The sequence below is a fragment of the Sinocyclocheilus grahami genome, unplaced genomic scaffold, assembly GCF_001515645.1.
Source record: "Sinocyclocheilus grahami isolate Dianchi unplaced genomic scaffold, SAMN03320097.WGS_v1.1 scaffold24.1, whole genome shotgun sequence".
Classification (NCBI taxonomy): Eukaryota; Metazoa; Chordata; class Actinopteri; order Cypriniformes; family Cyprinidae; genus Sinocyclocheilus; species Sinocyclocheilus grahami.
This window is the reverse complement of record NW_015505203.1, coordinates 1070631-1091013: the sequence shown is the minus strand read 5'-3', so window position 1 is coordinate 1091013 and position 20383 is coordinate 1070631. Positions and strand designations below refer to the sequence as shown.

Genomic DNA, 20383 nt, shown 5'->3' with positions numbered 1-20383 from the left:
GAATTATGTAATAATTCAATATACACGGGCATAATGCTGTGTCACAAGGTCTCAGGGTCATTGCATATCAGATTCATGTAGCTGGACTGGTGTTTAAATTGCAAGCTAAAAATCAAAAGCAATTACTTTATACTGTAGGTATATCACACCTCAACTGTGATAAGTTTAGTTTCAAACTTTAAAGAAATAGTAGATCCGATGGATCCTCTGCAGTGAATGGGTGCCGTCAGATTAACAGATGTTAAAAGCATCACGACAATCCACAAGTAATCCACATGACTCCAGTCCATCACTTAACAAAAAAGATGTTTTTACTTCAAATAGTTGCTTCTGGCTAAAATGTGGGTCCTTTGTCCATAATATTGATTTATTCTGTAAAATGTTGCCTCGTCTGAATCAGGAGAGAAGTATGCACAGATCGAGTACCATTTATAAGCGAAAACAATTCAAAGCAGTTCTAAACAAACATGTTGGTGGATTTTGATGAGAGAGGACAAGAGGTGATGGATTTTTTTCACTGGAGGAAGCATTATTATGGATTCTAGATTTTGTCCTAAATCAGTGGTTTATAGTTAAAATGCCTTAATAATGATTTTTTTTTTCTTACAAACAACTAGCATTTCACTTCACAAGACGTTAATTGATGGACTGGAGTCGTGTGAATTAATTGTGGATTGTGTGATGTTTTTATCAGCTGTTTGAACTCACTGGAGGAAGCATTATTATGGATTCTAGATTTTGTCCTAAATCAGTGGTTTATAGTTAAAATGCCTTAATAATGATTTTTTTTCTTACAAACAACTAGCATTTCACTTCACAAGACGTTAATTGATGGACTGGAGTCGTGTGAATTAATTGTGGATTGTGTGATGTTTTTATCAGCTGTTTGAACTCTCATTCTGACGGCACCCATTCACTGCAGAGGATCCACAGGTGAGAAAGTGATGTATACAATTTTCCCAATCTGTTCCGATGAAGAAACAAACTCATCCACATCTTGGATGGCCTGAGGGTAAGGACATTTTTCTTTTAGCAAATTTTCACTTTTGGCCGAACTATAAAAAATCGATTCTCTTTGTAAACTCTAATCAAAATGTAGTAACTTGCTCTTCCTCTGAAATGACTTTTCAGTAACTTGAATTTGGAAGCTGTGTGCATTGTATGTAGTTTACAAATCCCCATAGCAACATTTCATGAATCAACCAGCACCTTCAACCCATCCACTTTTAATAGGCTTCTGGAATAAATCTGGTAATTCCAGGCCCCTCAGGACCTTGCGTCACTGCTAATTCTCTCACATCAAACAAGAGTTCATCAAGATGTGAACTTGCTTACTCTCTAAGCTGTAAGTCTGTGCATTTCCCGGGGGAAATGGCGATATCAAAAAACTGATTAACTAGGCATCAGATTTATGTATTAGATCCAAATCATTTTGTTCAGAACAACAGTACACCTCTTATTTCTGAGTACATTGCTTAAGCTTGTGTGAAGAAATACATTTTTATACAGTAACATGAAAATAATTATGTGATTTTCAGTAAGGGAATATTTCAGTCTTATTTTCTCTATCCCACGTTGGAAAATGTGAAGTTATATGTACATATGTTAGATGCGTGACAGCGTGCGCTGGAATGAGAGATTGAGAAGTTCCCTCTGTCTCCGCTAGGCGGCAGTGTGACGTTGAGAGACGCGTCCAGTTTGACAGCGTGAGCGAAAGAATGTCTTAGGAAAATATCATAAAAAGACAGAAATCCCTTGCATTTCACAGTGCAAACTCGGGACAGGTTTACTTTGGCTTAAAACAGATCGAAAAGCAAAAGCATAAGGGAGAGAATGCGTAAGCTTGCAGAAGTCGCACTCTTTCAAACGGACTGAAGAAATCAATGGATGGTTTTAACTTATGGGCACGCGCTCGAGAACTCATCGCATTCATCTTGTAAGCGAAAAGACGAGTAACTATCATTTAAACGCGTCCTTTCTAATATTAAGAGAATTGTTAGGTTTCAGACAAGTAAACAGAATATATGCCGAGCATCCCTTCCTCGCTCATCCTGCGCATCAGCTGCGCGCCTCGGGAAGCAGACTTAAAGAGAGTGAGCGAAACAGCTGGAGCTCTGAGTTCTGCTCTGCAATGGTCGTCTCATATGCTGAGAACAATTACATAACTGTCCTTGAGTGATTGTGATCATAAGGTGACCGTAATTGAAACCACGTACCATCTGTAACAGATGACACCAGCACGAATCGGTCACTTTCATCGACACTCTCAGCACAAGGGGATTCATTTTACACGATAGATAGATAGATAGATGGATAGATGGATAGATAGATGGATAGATGGATAGATAGATAGATGGATAGATAGATAGATAGATAGATAGATAGATAGATAGATGGATAGATAGATAGATAGATAGATAGATAGATAGATAGATAGATAGATGGATGGATGGATGGATGTTTTAATAGCCCCCAACAACCCCCCCACCCACCCCCGCCCCCCAATGTTTAAGTAACAAAACAAAAGTTAATCAGAACGCAAGTGTTCATAGTGACCGTTGGCTAAATCAGCACCTTGCGTTAAGTTCATTATTTAATTAGCAAAAATACTGAAATATTTATAAACTTTATTACAGATGTTCACAATAACCCTTACTGATTTGATTAAAAATACTGTAATATTAGTTAACTGTGGGCGCCGAATAAGAGCTGGGGTTGCGCAAGACGCATCTTATCGTATTCGCGCCCCGAAAATGTAGTCTCAAAGAAATTATTTTAAAAACTTGATCCCCTAAAAGTTTTGGATAGACAGCAAGCCATTTCTGAAGAAAACAAATAAGGAATGAATGAATCACTGTGACTGTGAATATTCACAGGACTAACGGCGCGCACTACTGCTGTGTGGAACAGATGCGCATCTGAACAGTCATTTGTTAGAAATTTTAAACAGATACTGAACCAACATGTCTATTATGGTGTGTTACTGAGTCTGAGTATTACGAGTATACGACAAGTTTACACTGTTATAACATTACGTCTCCTTTTTTCCTGTGGTTTTTGAACCATGCTGAGTAATCAAGGTAGCTCAGCGTGACAGCATCATTAAGCCCATGCGATTAAACCATATCCATATTCTGCGAGTGGCAGGTGATACTTTCTCGAACGTATGAGGCTTAAAGTATTGAAAGTCTCTCTCTCTCTCTTTGGGCTCTTCTCCAGGTCCCGCACGCTCCAGCGCCCGGCCCGTTCACTTTTCACCCCGCCTCAGTTCTGTGGGGTGGGGTAAGGGGGGAGCCGCTTGCACCCTGGCCGAATGCCGCCTCACTGCCTCCGCTATATAAACACACATTGGAAGCTCGCTGTGCAACTCGAACTAACATTGAGAAACTGTATGTGAAGAGAGAGAGCTAGAGCGCAAGAGAGAGGTAGAGAGTGAAACCGCATCAGAAAACGGGCTAGCGAGACGCACTACAGTCATCTGAAGATTTTTACTGCTCATAGGCATCAAACTTCGGAGGATTATTTCTTTCATTTATTTCTGCGTCTTCCTTATGACCATTACTTGATTTCAGTACATTTTAAAAGATTATATCGAGCTTTCCTGTAAGATATTTTTTAAAATAACTGAAAACATTTTTTTCCCCCAAAAAGTCACTTAAAGCTAATTTTTAAAGAAGAGTTTGGAATTTAGAACAACATTTCTAAATCAAGTTTCAAGTTTGACGAGTTCACGTCAAATTGATATTTTAAAAATTAAAACTGAATCTAGAATTCACGGAAATATTGGAAAGCCATTTGCATAATTTAAAATGATATACAAACATTTAAGATCGCTTTGTAATATCCAGCATTCTGTTGATTAAACACTTCAATTTATTCATTTACTTTTCGTTACAAAACTTTGTTGCTTTGCCTTTTGGTGAGAGAGATTCTTCTCAGTTATTTTTGCTTTTCAGAATAGGCTAGTTGTAGCAGCAAATCATATATAACTCATATATAAGTCACCTCAAATACTCCCGAGAAGGCTTAACCACTGTAGTGCTCATCACTCTAAAGAAATATCTGAGACAAGTCCCGGACCTTCACAGCCATGCTCTTCGAGAGTTTTGACCTTGTCTCGGCGCTGGCGACGCTGGCTGCGTGTTTAGTGTCCATGGCACTTCTTCTGGCCGTGTCCCAGCAACTCTGGCAGCTGAGATGGACCGCAACACGGGACAAGAGCTGCAAGCTGCCTATGCCCAAGGGCTCCATGGGGTTCCCCATCATTGGAGAAACATGCCACTGGTTCTTTCAGGTAAGCGCTCCATCTCCTTGTGTCTTTCCAAGTTTCCAGTCGTCTTGCTGTCGCACGCACACCGCTCCGGTGCGCGCCAGGCACCGCGGATTCGTGCGCTCACCAGTGTATATAGTCTCCCTGTAGGTAACTGGGTTGTTAAAGACACATCAAGAGTAGGATAACGTCCACTAATGCTTTTCGCACGTGTGCGCTCGAGCGTAATATTGCGCTTTAAAAAGCGAACAGCCTGCAGGTTAGTTATTCCCACGTGTGCAATTTCATCCGTGCCATATTTCCATGGTGTTAATAAGCTGTCTGTTTTAGATAGCCGACAGTTTTTGTTTCATACAGCCAGTTTTCAATCCACGTGGAACAACCTGTTTGCGGCTGCCAAGAAAGGCGCGCTCCGTTCCAGAAATATTGTAGTCCTTGGCTTCCGATGCGCGCGAGAACACAGCCACTGAGCACCGCTTGTCAAAGCGCGCGTAAACTCCTCTTGGAGCGCGGGGTGGGATTGATCGCGAGGGCAGGTAGTGTCGCGCTCTCATTGAGTTTCTGTGTAATTGCGCGCGCCGGTTACTCTAGACGAACCCGCGTGTTGTGAATGATGCCGTGCCGTTCTGTCACGATACCTAGACAGCGCGTGGTGCGCATACAGTACATTCAGGGAGTCTCTGTGCCATCTTCCTTAATAAGTTAGAGACATTTGTGAACGCTCACTGCGACATGGCTGGTTTAGAACTTAGAAAATAAGGTAGCACATGAACTGAATTAAAATCAGCACAGCGGCCATAATGTGGTATTTTAAAAGTAGGTTATTACACGAACTGAAGCTGTAAAAAAGCATTCCATACAGTAAAAAATGTCTTAGGAATTCTTTCCATATTAAATCCATGGTGCGCATTAGGATGTCCCTGGACATTGGCTTACAGTAGCTGGAGTGGGTTGCTTTCAACTGAGATTTTCAAAAGTGAGGAATGTCCTGGTCTGAGTGGTGTACAGATCAAATTCTCTGGTCAGGAATAGATTCTCCAAAGTTGCTGGAAATCCAGAAGAGAATTTCCATGCAGTTGGCAGGCTCTCTAGAAAAACAAACAGGCTTGACTGCATCTCAGAGTTATATATTTAAAATCAAAAGGATTTGGTCCGGTACATTTGTGCCAAACTTGTGTCATTCCTTATTGCTACAGCTCAAGGCATGACTACGAGGCGACTTGGAGCTACTGTGCAAACGTGCAGTTTGAAATGTTGATCTCTCTCCTTCTTGTGCTTCTGAAAACATGTATTGCTTTTTAACAATCTGTGTACAGCGATACATTTAAGACAACCCCTTAAATTGGTCGGTTATCCCCTTTTGTGGTCCACATTTCTCTCCTTAAGCCTCAGCGGAGCAGTAGTTGAATCCAAAAGTGGGTCAAATCTGTGATTGACATAGATTTATGGACTCAGAGGTGTGTAATTTTTTTGCATTCTCTTGCGGTGTGTCTGTCATTTTGAATTATGAAATGATTTTGTATTTTGTCTGTGTATGAATTTTCAATTGACCGCAAAAAATATCTGGTCACAACTTTCTTTTTTTGTCCTCTTCTCAACGGTGCTCCAAGCTTTGCTGAAATATCCATATGGCGCATTAACTTAACTGTGTCTATGCCAGGGCTATTACTTTTGAATTGTGTGCTGATCAGTTATGGTGAGTTCAGACTTAACATTAATAAGGATCATTATATAAGCACAAATTCCTTTGCCATTGTAGCAATAACTCCTCAATACTGCAGTTTCTCAGTACACAGAGAAGGCTGTCTAACATGAGAGCACAGTTCACCCATTGGGCAACCCTCCCTTACCTCTACCCCACGTCTACACCTTGACCCAAATCGCTCCAGTCTGGGTGGCAATAAAGCTGCCCGCCGGGGGGTCAAAAACACACCCACACCCTGGGACAAAGACTACACGGCTTGGGGCTCTGATCAGAATTCCAGAGAGCATGGCCTATAGAGACCTGGGGGATTTAGGAACAGTCTTCCAGCATCCCCTCTCTCTCGCTTTCTGGCTTTCTCCTGGGGCTTGTCGGGATTAGCGAGCATGAAACGGGCATGACTGGCACCAGTGCGGTGTGGCCCCTTTTTCACCTCTGGAACGCACCACCAACCCCTCAAACAGCCTCTTGTCTTTAGGAACAGGGGACAGGGGGTGAAAGCTAAGGGGGCTTGGCAGCAGTAGTGGGAGGAGGAGGAAGGTAGGGGGATAGAAAAGAGAAGAAAAGGGGGTCCCCGGGGTGAGCGCTCACACTGCACTGAACAACCATAATCTCTCTCCACAAAGTGTTTCCAGGTCAAAGGGGAGCCTATTCTCTCAGCTCGGCCACATTTAGGTTCTTTGCGCTTGTCTCGTGGGCTTTGGCGCTCGCTCGGCATTAAGCGAAACCATTGCTCTCTGATGCCGATGGCTGATTCTCACTGCGTTGCCCGAAATTCCCATATCTCCTTTCATTTATGCAGAGCCATGTTTGGCGGGTACAACAAAGGGTGACTGATGGCCAAATAATGGGACCTCAAGTATTACTGCCTCTGCCCGCTTTCCCCCTCTCTCTTTGCAGAAATGCCATCTATACCCCAATGGAGACGGGCCAACGCACACATCCTGAGAGATTCCAACGGGCTATTTCAGTAAATGGACATATTATCTTTATTTACGCTGAAACTGTGGGTCAGCGTACGGAGAACTCCTCCCGCGCCGTTACCTGCCACTCTGAACCAATAAACACAGCAGCCCCTAGACTAAGCCATGCACACACACACACGCATGCATATATACAGAAGGACCTGAGGACAAGGGTCAGAATAATGAGTGATACAAATAAAGAACATGGAGCAGAACGATGTGCCAAGGAAAACTTGCCGTACACTTTTCAATTCCCGCCGCTCCATCCTTCATCCATCTTTCTTTTCTTCTCATCTTACTTAATGTTGGTCGTATGCTGAACAAACACATTGAGGTGATTGAAATTGCATATGAAATTGCACCCCGCAGTCCCTCGCGTAGCGCCCCCTGTGCTCGGGTCAACCGTAGCTGATCCGAATAAATATAATTAAAAGGTTTTTTTGTTATTTTAATAAAGGGGTCATTTGTATAACATTTCCACTGGCACACAAAGGCTACATTTATGTACGGGAGGCTCGTCTGGTGTCCAATTTACACAGAAATTTGTATTTTTAGTCCTGCGCACTCTGTGTGGAATGAGCCAGTGGAAAAAAGCGGTCCTCTTTATTGCGCCCCCTTGTAAAATATCTGATATATTTCTTTTCAAAATAAAAGAAACTATTGAAGGTGGCGAGTTAACCTTTTCACCTCCAGAGGCAGAGAACAGGCATGTTTTGTGCGAGGTCGAAGTGCATGTAACTGAACACACATGTACTGCAAACACATTTGATCCATTCAGCTGTTTTCAAAGTTTTGCCTATTTATTGACTGATCTATTTCATTCTGATTCTAAGGCTTTAAATACGCCAAGTGACAGAAACTACAGAGCCACATGAGCTTCTGACACAGATGCTCTTCTCCCAAGAGCCCTGTGCACTTTATTGTCTTCAAGCGACGTCTGACATGTGTTTTGCGGTCCAAATGAATGTAGAAAGCTTTTCTGTCTTATCGCTGAAGATCATCTAACCTCAATCTCTAACGGAGTTCTTGAACCCAATCTGACTTCGCTCAAAACAAACAGGCTGCTATTTGATTGACAGACGATTTCACTTGGTTTTTAAGGAAACGCGCTTGGAGCAACAGTCACCATGACCATGCATGCGTGCAGAAGTGAACGGACACACTGGCCTCATACGTGTGTGTGTGTGTGTGTGTGTTTGACAGTGCGAGTAAGCTGCAGATTATTACCTCATAGCTTTTCCAGGGTGTGTGGAGCTTTTGTGCGTCAGTGACCCTTTTGGGTTTTTTGTTTTATTTTCGTTCTCTGCACGTCTGAGCTTCTGTGGCCTTGTGAAATGAGGGAGGACATTTCTCACCTTCTAGCCAAATGACATCTGCGCTGCCAAGCCCAGCGTGTCTGTCTCCCCATTTTGCCTCACGACCTGTTCTGCTATTTCCAGTGCGCCGAGTCACTTTTCTACGAAGTAGATTGTGACTATTAAAAAAATCCTAATCACATTTTCTTATGCGCACCTCACTGTCAATCACCATCCTAATCACATTTTCTTATGCTCACCTCACTGTCAGTCACTTCTAAGCCGGAAAACCATTACCTTTTTCCATCTTCTAGCACGTCTTTTGCACTTTCCACTTGTAATACACAGGTCAGGACTGGATCCTCTCTGGCTGCCCTTCTGTGTACACTTGTTTCAGAGGGAACTGTTGGCCCTCAATTGTAAATACACACATGTAGATGTGAGAAATGTAGATGTGTTTTTGGTGATGTAGTGTGTGACTGTACATTGCACACTTTCACTACTCATGGAGAGGTGGAAAAAAGGCTCTGGCCTGGTAAGGATGACAGCATGTGGTGTTTAAAATGGATGTTCCTGTTCCCAGAATGATCAAACACACCAAGTTCACGCAGGTTACACATGATGTCAAAACAGAAATCGTCTGAAGGGGAAATATGACAGAACAAAAAACATAATATAATACAAATGACAAGTTCACTTCTGCGTAAATGTATTTATACATTGAAATCAACAGAGAGAAAGTTAAAGAGTGCCCTTATGTTGGGCATGTGTGAAAGACAGCCTTGTCCTGGGTCTGTCAGGTTAAAACGGCTCTTTTCTCTCTCTCTCGTTCTGACTGGTCCCACTGCTGAGAGGTGAGCACACACACACATACACACAATCATCCATCATCACACACACTCAGTTCTCACCATGTGGTGAAAGATACTACATTTATTTTCCCCCTCTTTCCCTGCATTGCTTTTGGATGTGTGTGTGTGTGTGTGTGCATGTGGTTGTTCATGTCAGCATTACCTCTTGCCCTCACACTCACCTGATATGTGAAATCCTCAGTGTCTTTAAGTATAGACTGGCTTGAGCTGGCCAGTGAACATTTCTCTCACCTCACACACTGTTCACGCAGTGGCTGCGCCCCGTTTAACACCTGTCGAGGTCCCGGGATGTCTGTTTGGCCATGGACAGAGTTTCTCTGGGGGAAACTTCGGTCATACTGTTTTAGAACAACAGTCTTAAAGTGTTTCTTACTGACTAAACCTGGTTTTTCTAAAGTCCAAATTGGTCTGTTATGATTCTAGAATCAGGAATTCTTTCACCTCCTTCCAACAAGGAACCAAAAATGTTTGAATATGGCATAATCCCGCCAAAACTATAAAACACAAAACAGGCTTTTGCAGGAAAAATTGTGAAAACTGAGAAAAAAAAGTGTGAAAGTATGAAATATGGTTTACATTGTCCACCACTGCAGATTTTACAGCCATATATATGTTCTGCCAGTTCTGGTTAAACTTTGGCAGATGAGAAAATGAGACTTAATCTCCTTTTGTCTGACCTTGTCTAGCCTCGGTGTGCATTCGTATATCTCGTTAGTCTGATCTCATAATCTCGCTATTTAATTAAGCCAATAATTTGTTATAGGATTTTAGGGGCCAAGGTGCCATGCGGGTCATAAGACATTTGCTAAGTCTTCAGACATCTCAGCCAGTCTTGAGCTAAGGTTGTCATTTATGGTCTCTGTTATTATGGAGGTGTTTGATGTGTCAGTCAGCCAAGGTCAAAGGTCAGAAGAGACTAAACAAGCATCAAAAAGTGGTCAAAATAGAGAACTAAAGCTTCCACTGACAGATGGTTTTACGTCAAAAATTAAAATGCGATGCACTTCAGATTATGCCTGTATATGCATTTTAATGTTTGCCAACATATGAGATAAAAGTTCAACGGCGAGACATCATTCATGAACTGATCTGTTTATTTGTTATTATAGGTGAGAAACCCAGCCTCTGGCCACAAGTACACGAAAAGGGGTGGAACGCTTATTTGCCCATCTCCAAAGAGACTTGTTTGCTGGACTATAGGGCAGACAGGAATGGCATTGGGAAGTGCTTGCCAACATAGTTAAAGCAACAATATGCTCAGGACCTGTCCCTCATTTTTGAGACCAGGAGTTGGTGGGAAAGTGAATGTGACAAACTCTGTCCATACACACATTTTGAAAAGACTATAAAATGTGCCGGAAGTAGGCAGTTTGAATTTTGCCACATTGGCTTGTGGGTTCTCAGTTCTGAACACAAGTGATATTAAGCCAATCACCTAAGCCGTAAATGCCATAAAAGCACTCCAAAAAGAAATCTGTCAATACTTTAATTTATGATTTAGCAGTATATATAGAGGTGAGAAACCCAGCCTCTGGCCACAAGTACACGAAAAGGGGTGGAACGCTTATTTGCCCATCTCCAAAGAGACTTGTTTGCTGGACTATAGGGCAGACAGGAATGGCATTGGGAAGTGCTTGCCATCATAGTTAAAGCAACAATATGCTCAGGACCTGTCCCTCATTTTTGAGACCAGGAGTTGGTGGGAAAGTGAATGTGACAAACTCTGTCCATACACACATTTTGAAAAGACTATAAAATGTGCCGGAAGTAGGCAGTTTGAATTTTGCCACATTGGCTTGTGGGTTCTCAGTTCTGAACACAAGTGATATTAAGCCAATCACCTAAGCCGTAAATGCCATAAAAGCACTCCAAAAAGAAATCTGTCAATACTTTAATTTATGATTTAGCAGTACTTGCAAAAACAAACTTGCTTCACATTTCAACTGAACATGCATTAACACACAGAAGCATGCATGTAGCATGCTGAGCTGAAATGTATTCAGACTAGTTTCTCTCAGTCAAACAGAAAAAAAGACGTGCATGCTGCTAAATTTATCCTCGCAAATAAGAGTGTGAGTGTTGGAGTGTGCTCGATGAAACTGGTCACAAATTTTGGTAAGGGAGGGGGGAGGGTAGCAAGGGGAGCAAACAGCTCTACTGCCACTTCCTGCCATGGGGTCAGTATGTGTGTGTGAGGCTGAGAGGTTACAGGCCGTCTTTATGTGCTCAGCAGAGGTCTCGAGGGCTACAGGCAATTACTGTGTGTTATACAGAGCAACTCACTCCAGAGCTAAGAGTTTTTATCATGTCCAGAAATTCTGCTCAACGGAACTTGAATGTGCACGATGACTTTAGTATTGAACAAAATAATACATTTAATTATGTATATTTTCTCTACAATATACATAACATTTAGACATTTCAGTCAGGCTGATGTTATGGCAACAGTTAAAGCATAGGCCATGATACACCATTCAGGTTCAGGTCTCCTGCCCTGAGAATGCCTGAAATGTATTTCTGTAACCCTTAAACATCTCTTTTAGATCACTTTGCTTGTTCTCAAATCGTAGAGGTGAAGGGGTCAAAGGTGAAAGTTTGCAGGATGTACTGAATTCCTTGCTGATTAGCACCTTCAGCCAATCTTTCACGCAACACACCGACTTCTCAGAGCTAATGGCTGCACTCATATAATCATTAGATCAATTCTCTCAGCGTGATCCCGAAGGCTAAGCCTGAGCCTGTTCTTAGCTAAAGCTAACCCAATTGCATAAAGAATGCAGTGAACGGGACCCTTATGCCCTTACAATACAAAAACAAACAAAGTGGGCTAATCCCACAAGGTTAACACCCTTCATTCCAAATACCTATTAGCCCTAACACCTCATTACATCTGTAATATACAGACGGAAACTTCATAGCCTTCAGTGTTGCATTCAGTTTGATGGGTTATTGCTAGGCTAAAGGTTAATAATGTGATTGAAACTACAAAGGTAATAATTCTGTTCAATTTAGGGTTTAAAACCAACAGCTTTTGTTGGCAAAAATAAAAAAGCACAGTGACAATGATAGAGGCGTGTCTGTGATTTATTAAAGTAAAAAAAAAAATCCAAGAATCAATTAAAAGGTAATTTATATCTATGGTTTAATGCCTCTTGATCTGCAACTAATGAGTTTTCTTCTTCTTGCACCTGGTTCTCTTTTTCAGGGCGCAGGTTTCCATGCGTCAAGGAGGCAGAAGTATGGTAACGTATTCAAGACTCACTTGCTCGGACGGCCGCTCATCCGGGTCACGGGGGCAGAGAATGTGCGTAAGGTCCTGATGGGAGAGCACAGCCTGGTCACTGTGGACTGGCCCCAAAGCACCAGCACTCTACTGGGTCCCAACAGTCTGGCCAACTCTATAGGAGACATACACCGCAAAAGGAGAAAGGTAAGGTCCATGTACACTCAAATGTAGTTTTATTATGTGTGGGAACCATCCTTATCTCCTAATGGATGGTTTTTGTGTGCACCATTTCCCTGCCTTGTCAGTGAAAGATGTTTTGAATTTGTGGAAGGACAAAACAGTAAGAACCATAGATGGAGTGAAAGAAACAAGATAGAAGGTCAAATATAAAAAGGCTCTGCTGTCCTTAGGTCCAGATTTGGAGACAGATACCCACAATGCCTTGCTCCCCTGTGCACTATTGTTACACAGATCAGTCTGCTCACAATGGAGGATTACGCTCATAACTAGCTTCTCCTCAAATCCAACCCATTGTCCGGAGACAAAAAAGCTTTTTGTGGACCCTGGTTATCTTCAGTCCCTTGGAGGCTTGAGTTTCACCCCACACACCTGTTCCACTGAGGGGTCAGCGGGGTGTAATCAGTCTGGTTAATCCTCCAGGTCCAGGGCCTCACGCAAGCCCCCTAATGACTGCTAATTAGTCAGCCAGCCTCAGATGGACAAAGACCGCCTTATGGACCCCCTTCAGCCTGGTTTCAACATCCTGCTCTGCACACTAATGTCATAAATATATTTTAATTTGTTCTTGAACCTCTCTGGATGTGTACAGCAATGTACAGTCTATATTTTAGACTGGAAAGGTACAGTATGTTCATCAACACAGCCTTTTACAGCCTCTAAGCTCTCCCGTTCTAGGGGACGTTTGGGAAAGAAAAGAAGTTACTGTAAATGTCTCTTTGAAGACCATTGCTATACATGTACTTGAGCATTAGATCCAAACGGCTCTGTGAGCTTGGGATGTAGCTATATAAATTATATAATTTCCTAGAAGAAAGCAAATTATATTTGATTTTAACTGGCTTTGTATTAATGGAACTTCAAAAGTTCTTTGATGTGCTGGTCATTAACAGGATGCACAACAGCTCATTGATGAACTAAATCACACTTGTTGATACAGCTATCTAGCAGAAGGCCTATCAAACTGTGGATCTGGTGAGGAGTTGAATTTATTAGGTTGGCCAGTAGAGGGCACAGGATCTTAATTCTGCGCTCACTTGCCTACACAAAGTGCTCTCGCTCTGAATGAGGGATTTTGTTTTAGTCAGTGGGGAAGAGAGAGAAAAGAGAGAGCGAGAGAGAAAGATTGGAAAAGTAGAGAGAAGTGTAAAGAAAGTGAATGGTTTGGGGGAGAGAATAAAGAGGTCTTTACATTCTGGTCAAACCAGCAGCTTTGAGCAGTTTCATATAATTTAAGACATATGGAAATTATTAGGGTGGGGGAGTTTTAAAAGGCCGTGTGTGTGTATGTGTGTGGAAAGTGCAGTCACGTTTTGTAATGAAGACAGGCGGCTGTTTTTTTTCCAGTAGTGTTCAAAATCTTGTATAATGGGGACTGGCATTAGTGGAGCTTGACTGACGTCTGTCTAGTACGCAAAGACTCGCAAAAGGAAAATAGTAACCTTCAAAAAAAAATCCCAAACCAATAAATAGTATAAATATGGTGTTGTATTGCATTTATGAATTTATGGGTAGCAGCTAAGAGAGATGTGTGACACAAACATGCTTGTAGTCGTTTTTTCTCCACACACGTGAACCACTGTAACGTGCCAGAAAAGGATCCGATGTTAATGATGTAGTAGAATGGACAGATAACTGGTGGTTTTACGTACATGAAGAAGGACACTGAAAACCAAGTGTAAATAGGTGTGAAATAAGCTTTTAATACCTAAATGATTTAATAAAAGCCAGTTGATCGTTAGAGTTAGAAATGAAGTGGGTCTGAGAAGAACAGCATGGAAAGGAGACACAAAGAAATGGGCCTCGGCGAGTGAAAGTCAGACGGAGAGACAGGAGGAGGACACACAAGTCTCCACCCCCTTCCCTTTACTACTGTGGAAAAAAGCGGGGCGGAGACGAGGTATTTGGAATGAGATGGCATATAAAAAGTGCTATTGTTAGTTGTGGGCACTGGAACATGGATGTTATTTCACTAAACAAACCAGTACAACTGAGGTACTTTAGAAATGCGCTGCCGCGGCCAGGAAAATCTTACCTTCGCCTTTCACCCTCACTGCTGATGCAGAGGGAAACTCTCAGATATTCTGAGAGCGAGGTGGAGGTAGATGAGTGGCAGTCAAGAGTACAAGAAGGTCAAAAACAGTGAGGACTTCAGAGTTAATGAGAATGTTCCATGTTTCAAACTATTAGACAAATAAGCTTGGCCTTTAGGTGCTGACTGTGTCTTCAGGATAATAATTTTGTGACATTTCTTGCCTGTAGAGCACAGAGGTTCTGGATTGTGATGGATGATGTGGTTCATGGGCCAGCTGCATTGTGGGAAGTGTAGTTCAGCAATGCAGGTCCATAAGCCTGAATCAAAAACAAATGTTTAGTATTTTTAGAACAGTGCAACTCTGTTTTCATGCAATATACATGTAGATACAAACTCTTAAATAATATTGCAGTGTCAAATATCTGGTCAGGTTCATAAACATGCATGTTTTTGGAAGCAGATGCCTCCTATTGCTTTCTTGGGCCAGTCAGATAATGTCCTGGGCTCTTTGGTAAAATACATTGTTCTTATGAAGATTAAGTTTTGGGACTTGCAGCTATAAATTTATCAAATTCTCAACTGATTGCAAAACTGTTTATGCTGTCAAATTGGTTCTCTATTGGTACAAACACCAGAACACAGCAGACTGACTGCATTTTCAATTGTGTTTCTCAGATCTTTGCTAAAGTCTTCAGTCATGAGGCTCTGGAGAGCTACCTGCCCAAGATCCAGCAGGTCATTCAGGAGACCCTGCGGGTGTGGAGCTCCAATCCTGACCCTATCAATGTTTATCGTGAGTCCCAGCGGCTCTCCTTCCATATGGCACTGCGTGTGCTCCTGGGTTTCCGTGTCTCTGAAGAGGAGATGCACTGTCTTTTCCGCACTTTCCAGGATTTTGTGGAGAACGTTTTTAGCCTTCCCATCGACCTGCCATTTAGTGGCTATAGGAAGGTAAAATGTCAATATGTATAGTCTACATCACTTCAAAATGGAGAAATGGATTAGACGGTTTCTGCGCATTAGGAACACAGTGGTAGATCAGCTAATAGAATTGTGTGTTTGCAGGGTATTCGTGCAAGAGACTCACTCCAGAAAAGCATAGAAAAAGCCATCAGAGAGAAACCACTCCACACCCAGGGGAAAGATTACACTGACGCTCTCGATGTGCTTCTAGAGAGCGCCAAGGAGAACAACACAGAGCTTACGATGCAGGAGCTCAAGGTGAGCGAAGCAGCGCTAATACACTACAGCTTTGTTCTAAAACCTTGTTCCAAAAGCTGCCTACATAGACAACATTTTAAGTCCTCATATGTGCGCTTTCCTGTGCTAAGGCTATTCCAAACATCACTCACCAAATTTTTAAAAATCATGACAAAAAGTGGAAAAAGCTTACAGTTAATCAGCTACTGTGAGGAGAAATGTTGATTATAAATGTACAGCATAATGATACTAAAAACGGCTAATAAATTGTTTCATCAGACTGTGTTTTCTATCATGTCATTAGCTTAGCAAAATGCTAATGTCAAACTCCACTGGAATCAAATGTGAGCACCTCTTGTGCACTTTGTGTCGTGTGTGAGTGACTGTTGTAGCATATGTAGGCTCTTTCAAATCACTCACTGAAGACAGTTTTCACTTCTGTTGGGATACTTTCTTAGAAGGCAGTAGAAAGTGCCCTACTAGGTAGGCAGTAGAAAGCGAGGCAGTCTGTGCTAAAAACCTCATTGGCCACCTAGTCTACATTATAGAGGAGTTCTCTCTCAGTCTTACTGAAATGGAGATATTTTATCATACATTTGATAGGAGATTAGTTTCAACTGTATTTTGAGCTGTCATGTACATTACACATTCGTAAAACTGGTCATGGTTTTCACCACACAGTCATCCTCCCAGTCTTACTATGCTAATCATTTTCTTTTCATTTTGTTTTCAGTGTGAGGTCAAATTGTGATTACTTGATTACATATTAAAGCAAAACAGGAAGTCAACACTACGATATTGAGAGGCTTGCAGCGCCTCTCTGGCTGCACACTTTACCCACTGAGTGCGCTCTTTATTTCTCTTCTCTCTCTCCTGCTCAGTTCTCTAGTCCCATGCCCAAACCAGGATGACAGACATTTAATGACACAGATAATAGTCAATAAATGCTTCCCTGTAGGCTATTGTTACCTGGTTATTCCACTCGGCTCAGACGTTTCAGCTTTTTTCTTTTGTAAGGTACATGCGTATTCTCCTCAGACAGTGGCGGCAGGGGTGGCTCCCAGGCCTGTCAACACCAACTCACTGGCAAGCAGTTAAAATAGGGAGGGAGAGAGAAGAGAGAGAAAATAAACCTGAGTAAGATGGCTGCCAAACCTCAAAGAAAAAAGAAGAGAGAAGGAAAGAAAAGAAGTAAAGCAGCTCCATCCTAAGAATTTCAGAAAAAGTTAGATTGCGGTTAAGTAGCTAGACTAGAGTCAATATATCTACACTACTGTTTAGGGTCAAGTAATTTTTTTTTCAGCAAGGATGCATTAAAAGTAACAGTTTTAACAGAACTAACATTGATAATAAGAAATGTTTCATGAGCACCAGAGCAGCACATTAGAATGATTTCTGAAGGATCATGTGACACAGAAGACTGGAGTAATGGCTGCTGAAAATTAAGCTTTGCCACAGAATGAAATTACATTTTAAAATATATTAAAATATAAAAGTTATTTTGCATTGTATCACCCAATTCAAGTAGCAATGACATTTAAAAATGAATTACGACAGATATGAGTTTCTGCAAAGTTTTATCACAGCAATCAAGCCACAATTCATCAGTAACAGATGTCAACGTGCCAGAATATTAGTGTCAAATATCTAGGACTAGTGTCCATATATGTGTCATTAAACCACAGACCTTTTTCTTTGTCCTGCAGGAGTCCACTATTGAGCTGATCTTCGCTGCTTTTGCCACAACAGCCAGCGCCAGCACGTCTCTGATCATGCAGCTGCTGCGACACCCTGCGGTGCTAGAGAAGCTGCGTGAGGAGCTGCGGAGTTGTGGCCTGCTGCATGACGGCTGTCTGTGCCAGGGTGAACTGCGACTGGACAGCATCATTAGCCTCAAGTACCTGGACTGCGTGATCAAAGAGGTCCTGCGTCTGTTTGCCCCCGTGTCCGGAGGTTACCGCATTGCCACACAGACCTTTGAGCTGGATGTGAGTTGTTGAAGATCTGCAGCTACTTTAAACCAAATATAAAACTCACCCTCATGTTGTTCCAAACAAGTATGACATACTTTTGTTCTGTGAGAAACATATTAAAATGTTCTAAGGGGAAAAAAAGTTATCTATACAAGTCAGTGGGGTTCCAGTTGGACCACAGTGTTCATGAAAATATCAAAGAAAAAAGAAAGTCATACAGGTTTGGAAAGACTTGATGATGAGTATATGATGTTGGAATTATCTTTTGTTTTGTTAACTATGCTTTTATTGTTTTGTATTGTTGTTAATGTGAATGCTCACCTGGTTTATCCTTATAACCAGTATCATTTATATACTATTGTATTATATTACTAACCAGGACCTTTCATAGTACTTACATATTATTGCTCTTTTGTTGGTTTGATTGCTTCTATTGTCCTCATTTGTAAGTCGCTTCGGATAAAAACGTCTGCTAAATGATGTAAATAGAAATTATTTTTTAATATTTTGAATTAGATCTTATTTTTATATAATCAGTTTTCATTTTAATTTTTGTTTCGAGTTTTTGTGATTTTTTACAATTAAATTTTTTTTTTATATTTCCATTTGGCTTTACATTTAGTCATTTTGCTTTAATTTTACATTTATTTCAGTTTCAGTTTTAGTACTTTAGTACTTTATATGTAAATATATTAAAACTTAATTTTTGATTAGTAATATACATTGCTAAGCACTTCATTTGGACAACTTTAAAGGTGAATTTCTCTATATTTTGATTTTTTTTGCACCCTTAGATTTCAGATTTTCAAATATTTGTAGCCTGACCAAATATTGTCCTATCCTAACAAACTATACATCAATGGAAAGCTTATTTATTCAGCTTTCAGATGATGTATAAATCTCAATTTCGAAAAATTGACCCTTATGACTGGTTTTGTGGTCCAGGGTCACATATTTATATTTGATATTCTTTTTATATTCTGTATTATTTATATTATATTTTTATAGTTTTAATTAACAATAACAACACTTCTAACCTCCTTTTTGGCCATCTTTCAGGGTGTACAGGTACCCAAAGGTTGGAGTGTCATGTACAGCATCCGTGACACCCACGACACCTCAGCTGTGTTCAAGGATGTGGAGGCCTTCGATCCGGACCGGTTCAGCCCAGAGCGAAACGAAGATCGCGAGGGCCGCTTCCACTACCTGCCCTTCGGTGGTGGCGTTCGCTCCTGCCTCGGCAAGCAGCTGGCCACTCTCTTCCTCAAACTCCTGGCCGTGGAGCTCGCGGGAGGGAGTCGCTTCGAGCTGGCCACGCGGACATTCCCGCGCTTGATTTCGGTCCCCGTGGTGCACCCCACCGACGGCCTCCATGTAAAATTCTTCGGCCTCGACTCCAATCAGAACCAGATCATGGCCAAGTCGAACGAGATGTTGGATGCCACCGTGTGACAGACTGGGCAGAAGAAGGAACAGACTTCATACCTTGAGCTGTTACCTGAAGTCGAAAAGACTGTCATTTGCCAAAAATGTATAGTCTATCATTTGTAAAGAAGTATATCATAAATATATAAATTGAACTGAACGTATTGCTACATCAGGAGAGCACAAGAGGAAGGTTTCAGAAAAGAAGAGGCGAAAGGGACAGTCATAAAAGCCAATGTAGATGTCACAGGGTCTTGAGATGAGAAGTTTTGTGTGAGTGTTTTTTTTCGTGGATGCTGAATTCATGAATATGTATATACAGTATGTGTGTCCTTTTTGTGTGTGTGTGTTTAAATACGTGTTTTTTCTTGTGTGCCTGTTTGCGTGAGTGGACAGGTCGTTTTTCAGCTAAGATATTAGGAGTTAGAGTAGGCAGTGTAAACTAGAATGAATGGGAGGTTTGTGTAATTTACTCAGGTGTGTTAGCAGTACAGAAGGAGCTTTCAGACGAACCCAGTACTTGTTATACATGCTCTGTGCATAAGTGACAATTCATAATATTCTTTTTAAGAGAGCGTGAAAAAGAGGCGAGAGATGAAGAGAGTTATATCTAGACAGAGACTATAAGAGAAAAGTAACCAGTGCAGGCTCTCAAAACAAGCTATAGAGGGAATGAGGGACTCTTTCCTGCTGCAAATGTTATATTTGAAGACATGTATGAAAAAAAGCAAAAAAAACAACAACAAAAAAAACAAGTCGTATATGCTGCTTTGGGAGTCGCTTTTTATTTATATGATGGAGCAGAGTGCCAACTGACCTCTGCAAAGAGGAAGGCTTCTCTTTTTTTCCTGCTGCTCCACATCAATATACGAAGAAATTAAACTGAACATACAGTAGATGATGGTGGAACTGATTGGACAATCATCAGCCAGTAACTCTATATACCACCAATCAGGAGAGTTTTCTCTGAAGGGACTTTAAAGGCGGTTGGGTGAGAGGCACTAAGACTCTGAGCAACCTGATGAGGGTTCTTCCTTCACTTAATCTACAGGCCATGCAAAGGACTTTTCTTTGATAAAATATGCCACTGATCTTTTTTATGAATTAATGAATAGATGAATTAATGTCTGCTGCTTTCAGTGTACCATTTTCTAACAGAGAGTAGATTGCTATACCTTCAGCT

At 41.4% G+C, this 20383-nt stretch overlaps 1 protein-coding gene across 1 annotated transcript; it reads left to right on the top strand.

Moving 5' to 3' along the window:
- Positions 1-3358: 3358 nt before the first annotated feature.
- On the top strand, positions 3359-20145 carry cyp26b1 (cytochrome P450, family 26, subfamily b, polypeptide 1). Its single transcript, XM_016246606.1, has 6 exons — positions 3359-4294; positions 12310-12534; positions 15278-15553; positions 15668-15823; positions 17509-17790; positions 18835-20145. The coding sequence occupies exons 1-6, from the start codon at positions 4091-4093 to the stop codon at positions 19225-19227; spliced, it is 1536 nt and encodes a 511-aa protein (XP_016102092.1). The 5' UTR covers positions 3359-4090; the 3' UTR covers positions 19228-20145.
- The last annotated feature ends 238 nt before the right edge of the window (positions 20146-20383 follow it).